The 6000-nt window shown below is 42.5% G+C and overlaps 1 protein-coding gene across 1 annotated transcript in view; it reads left to right on the top strand.

Moving 5' to 3' along the window:
- Window positions 1-970: 970 nt before the first annotated feature.
- The window catches only part of MSH4 (mutS homolog 4), a 54434-nt gene continuing 49404 nt past the window's right edge, over window positions 971-6000 (top strand). Inside the window, exon 1 of the mRNA XM_073357309.1 lies at window positions 971-1631. Within this exon, the coding sequence (XP_073213410.1) occupies window positions 1364-1631 (268 nt within the window). The 5' untranslated portion in view covers window positions 971-1363. The remainder of the gene's footprint in view (window positions 1632-6000) is intronic.

Here is a 6000-nt window from a genome sequence, read left to right as displayed (position 1 = left end):
CAAAAGATAAACTAATCTGCCTTGCCTGGCTTACCTATACTGGTTGCAATATTGGAGACTTGGATTAGGATGGGTTGGAGAAGATGGATTTCTGTCTGGCCTCTCTCAGTCCCAAGAGAGAACAACCACGTAAACAAAGAGCACAAACAAAAGCCTTCCCCCAAGATTTGAAAGTATTTTGTCCCCTTATTGGTCCTTTGGGTCAGGTGCCAGCCAGGTTAGCTGAGCTTCTTAACCCTTTACAGGTAACAGGATGTTGCCTCTGGCCAAGAGGGATTTTATAGCACTGTAAACAGAAAGGTGGTTACCCTTCACTTTATATTTATGACAGCCGCATTACCCAGTTGATGGCAACGTTGAAGAGGATTGCAGACATGACACCCCCTCACGTATTCCTGTTTTAACTTCAAAACTGAGCTCACTGTAATCAACACTGCATGTAAAGTTGGACTAGAAGCTTTTTGACAAAGTTGATTATAGAGAGGGATTCCATATGCCCACAGAATGCGCCATAGGCCTTCTCAAAGTCTATGAATGTAGAGCTGCCTTGCTATTCTAAGCTTTGTTCTATTATGTTTCACAGAGTGAAGATCCACGCCCTTTCTGAAAACCAGCTTGCTCTTTTTGAGAATGCTACCAGCTACCTCTGATACTCGCTGGGCTATGATCTTACACGATACCTTGCTTGGTACAGATGAAAGTGTGATCCCACACCAGTTATTACAATCTCTGAGAGTTCCTTTCTTGGGTATCTTCACTATAACCCCATTGAACCTGAGCCTGAAAAGCCCCTTATTAAATAGCTGTTCTCCATGTACATAGGTATAGACTGTGATCATCTCACCCTCAACCTTATCTTTGCTAAAGGAAGGGGAAGGGCAGGAACACCTGGAGTAGAAGAAATGTTCAGGAAGATGGGACGGGGGGAGGGAGCTCCTGGAGAAAATCTCGCTGCAGGAGAAGTGGAGGACGGGATGGCGGCACACGGTATATGGGTATTGTAGCAGACCAAGGGGCTTGTGAACATTGACTGGATCACGGGGGGGGCCGGGCTAGGAGCAGCGTGTGGGACAAAGGGAAGCTCCAGTACTCTTCCCGAAGGGGCTTTTGCATCTTTGCTGCTCCCACAGTGCAGCAGCAGTTGCTTTGTATACCCCCTCCCATGTCGGGGACTTAAAGGTCCAGCCCCATAACACTCCCCAGCGCTCTTACGATTCCCAAAACAAAATGGCTTCCAGGCGGCCACAGCACACTGGATTGCGACGGCGGGCGCCCTTTCCTGTTTGCGCATGCGCGGGTTTCATGTCGTCGCCGGTGCCGCCATTTTGTGTGTGGCCTCTGGGGCCGACCGGCGTTGAGGGGGATGCTGCGGGGAAGCGATGAAAGGAGGCCGCCAGCGCGGGAGGAGGCCTCTGCCTCCGCCTCCTATTCGGGCCGCTGTTCTTCCTCGTCCGGGACGGAGCACCTGCCCCGCTACCATTTCGGGCTGCTGCAAACCCCGCTGAGCACGGCGGGCAGCGCCGGCGGCCGCTCGGGCGGTGGAGCGGAGCCGGCCGGCCCCCCGCGACAGGCAGACTCCCTCGGCAGGCGCCTCACCCCGGGGCCGCAGCCGTTCTCTGCGGCAGCAGGAGGTGGGGAGCAGTGGGGGTTGGACGAACCCCGACACGCCCTGCGCGAGCTGCCGGGCCCTCTGTACGGGGTCGTCTGAGCAGCCTAGAGCCCTAGATGGAGATCGGCCCCCCTCCCGCGGTGCCCTCCCTGGCCGCCAACCCACCCAGGCCAACCGCTGCTCCTGGGAAGGGTTAACGGGAATCTGTAACCCCAGGGCATCAATGTTACACAGCTTCCTGCATCCACGTGTATCCCGTCCCTGAACCATCTCTGTCCCATCCGCCCTGAACAGTTAGACGGGCTGCCTGTGTAAGGAAGATGCTCTTCTCCTTTTGAGGGAGTTGGAACTGCAGCTCCAATTAAAGTCTCCTTTGACAGCAATACTCAGATCTCCCATAATGAGAAGAAAGTGGGGAGATGTGATATTGCTAATGTTAAAATAAACATATAAATAAGAAAAACAGTTTGCTTTCTAAACCCATCAAAAATTCCTTCACATTTTCAAAATTTGCTTCACAGTTTACTTTTAATTACCTAAAATGGTTGGGGTAAGGAAGAATTAACAGTATCAGATAAAGTCCTCAGCTGATTCAATAAAACCTCTTTCCTTGCAGGAAGTAGCCTCATCATTTAAAGGGTCTGGTCTGTGCATGCTTTTTGTACTGGTATAACTATTTTAGTTAGAGGTGTAACTTTTTAATCAAAATAGTTACACTGGTACAACCTCTAGGTTGTGGACACTGTTATGCCAGTATAAAGTATACTGTTAGCTCAGTAGAGCTTAGTCCCGTTCCCTTAGGGAAGCACATTTTATACCAGTGTATCTGTGAGATGGTAGTACTATTTTAACGATGCTAGTATAGTTAAAATGATGCAGTTTCATGTAGATAAGCCCTTATAGCCTGTTCCCACAAGCCCTATCTTGATGGGTAGGAAAGGTGTCATTTTCAGTTGTATTAGCTCAGTAAATCTAACATGACTGAAAAGCCCTTTTAATGTTTTTTAAAATGTAGTCTAACAATTTTTAGGGCTGTCAAGCGATCAAAAAAATTAATTGTGATTAATCATGCAATTAATCGCACTGTTAAACATTAATAGAATACTGTTTAAATATTTTTGAATGTTTTCTACATTTTCAAATACATTGATTTCAATTACAACACAGAATACAAAGTGTACAATGCTCACTTTATATATATTTTTGATTACAAGTATTTGCACTGTAAAAAAACAAAGGAAAAAGTATTTTTCAATTCACCTAATACAAGTACTGTAGTGCAATCGCTTTATCATGAAAGTTGAATGTACAGATGTAGAATTATGTACAAAAACCCCTGCATTCAAAAATAAAACAATTTAAAACTGTAGAGGCTGCAGGTCCTACTTCTTGTTCAGCCAATTGCTCAGACAGACACATTTATTTACCTTTGTAGGAGATAATGCTGCCTGCTTCTTGTTACAGTGTCACCTAAAAGTGAGAACAGGTGTTCCATGGAACTGTTGTAGCTGGCATCGCAAGATATTTACATGCCAGGGGCACTAAAGACTCAATGTCCCTTCATGCTTCAACCACCATTCCAAGGGACATGGGTCCATGCTGATGACAGGTTCTGCTCGATAACAATCCAAAGCAGTATGGACCAATGCATGTTCATTTCTGTTATCTGAGTCAAATGTTACCAGCAGAAGGTTGTTTTTCTTTTTTGGTGGTTTGGGTTCTGTAGTTTCTGCATCAGTGTGTTGCTCTTTTAAGACTTCTGTTTAGCATATCGTGCATGTAAATACCTTGCAATGCCGACTACAAAAGTGCCTGTTCTCACTTTCTGGTGACATTGTAACTAAGAAGAGGACACCATTATCTCCTGTAAATGTAAACAAACTTGTTTGTCTCTTAGTGATTGGCTGAAAAAGAAGTAGGAGCGAGTGAACCTGTAGGTTCTGATGTTTTACATTGTTTTCTTTTTGAATGCAGTTATGGAACAAAAAAAAAATCTACATTTGTAAATTGCATTTTCACAACAGAGATTGCACTACAATACTTGTAGGGGGTGAATTGAAAAATACTATTTCTTTTGTTTATCATTTTTACAGTGCAAATATTTATAAAAAGTATACACTTTGATTTCAGTTAGAACACAGAATACAATATATATGAAAATGTCCAAAATATTGTATAAATTTCAATGGGTATTGTTTGACAGTGCAATTCAAACTGTGATTTAATAGCAATTAATTTTTTTAATGGTAATTAATTTTTTTGAGTTAATCGCATGAGTTAACTGCGATTAATCGACTGCCCTAATAATTTTGCAGTTGTGTTAAGCTACTCCCCGCTAATGCAATTAAAAACCATACTCTTTTTGGCCCTCAAGACAGGGCCATAAAAGCCATGATAAAACTCCTATTGGCTTCAGTGGTACAGGTTTTGGTCCTTGAGGCTGAACAACTTGGAGCCCAGCATGTGTGCTGAGCCCCCACCCACCACAGCTGATTGCTTTCATTTAGTATGCCCTCTAGCCCATAGTAAAGCTTGGAGTACTCCATATTCTGGAGCATATGAGAACACACAAAATGTGTTTGGACTCAGAGCCACCCAAGCTGTATTGTGGATTAGAGTACTGACAGCTGAATATGTGGCAGCTTGCAGGTGTTCAGCAGAGGTAGGGCCCTGGTTTCAGCACAGGTGGGGAGGAGGGTTATGGTGTATACCATTAAATGGGAGGTGCATGGCCAGCCAAGTACCAGTGATCAAAGTTCAAAGCACTCGTGCTGATATATATACATTGAGTATCGTTAAAAAGTCAACATTTACGGTTTACCTAATATCTTTTTGAGATACCTCACCTATTTTCTTGTATGTGGAATGGGAATGTTGTGCTGGCTTGTGTGGAGGTGTAGGAGCCCATGACACAATTTACTGTAGTGTTGTCTAACTTCCCCTTGCCTCAATGTGCAGGATTATGTTCATAGATTAGGACACTAGGGTCAAAGATTATTTAATGGAAACTATTGAAGATCATACAGAGGTACTTCAAGCCTATATGAGTAATACTGTGGGTGCCATTTAAAAAATCAACTGATACTGTACAGCAGTTGGTATACTGCAGGAACAACTGTTTATACGAAATATTATGGTTACTCCAAGGATTAAGGACTAGTGAATGTCAAGTACTCTAATGGTATTTCAGTCATAGTATTTTGTGATCAAGATTTCTATTACATAAATGTGGTGGTGTAAACTGTAATTTACAGTTTACAGAAACTGTAATTTCTGATTTTCCAGATTTTTGTGCCAACCATCTGGAAATAATTTCAAGAAATCCATTAGGCATTTAGCTGTTTCTAAGTGCAATGTATTAGAAACCAATGTACCATATTTTCAAAAAATATTATAGGATACAACGATGTTTTCTTTTAAAGACCTTGTTATGTTAATGCTTTTTTTTTTTTTTTACATTTAATGCAGACTTCAGATATGAGAAAACATATTCTTGCTTTATTTAACACAAGATGGATCAAAAATTGTAAATCTAATTTCAGATGGTTCTTTGCTTTCCTGTATGTTGGTGTATTTATGTCAAGGTTCCTCCCCCACTCTGAACTCTAGGGTACAGATGTGGGGACCTGCGTGAAAAACCTCCTAAGCTTATCTTTACCAGCTTAGGTCAAAACTTCCCCAAGGTACAAAATATTCCACCCGTTGTCCTTGGACTGGCCGCTACCACCACCAAACTAATACTGGTTACTGGGGAAGAGCTTTTTGGACGCGTCTTTCCCCCCAAAATACTTCCCAAAACCTTGCACCCCACTTCCTGGACAAGGTTTGGTAAAAAGCCTCACCAATTTGCCTAGGTGACTACAGACCCAGACCCTTGGATCTTAAGAACAATGAACAATCCTCCCAACACTTGCACCCCCCCTTTCCTGGGAAATGTTGGATAAAAAGCCTCACCAATTTGCATAGGTGACCACAGACCCAAACCCTTCGATCTGAGAACAATGAAAAAGCATTCAGTTTTCTTACAAGAAGACTTTTAATAAAAATAGAAGTAAATAGAAATAAAGAAATCCCCCCTGTAAAATCAGGATGGTAGATATCTTACAGGGTAATTAGATGAAAAAACATAGAGAACCCCTCTAGGCAAAAACCTTAAGTTACAAAAAAGATACACAGACAGAAATAGTTATTCTATTCAGCACAGTTCTTTTCTCAGCCATTTAAAGAAATCATAATCTAACACATACCTAGCTAGATTACTTACTAAAAGTTCTAAGACTCCATTCCTGGTCTATCCCCAGCAGAAACCCAGCATATAGACAAAAAGAAAAGGAGTACTTGTGGCACCTTAGAGACTAACCAATTTATTAGAGCATAAGCTTTCGTGAGCT

Source organism: Lepidochelys kempii, chromosome 8 (genome assembly GCF_965140265.1).
Source record: "Lepidochelys kempii isolate rLepKem1 chromosome 8, rLepKem1.hap2, whole genome shotgun sequence".
NCBI classification, from domain to species: Eukaryota; Metazoa; Chordata; order Testudines; family Cheloniidae; genus Lepidochelys; species Lepidochelys kempii.
Note: the sequence above shows the minus strand (reverse complement) of the source record. Positions and strands in the feature narration are given on the sequence as shown.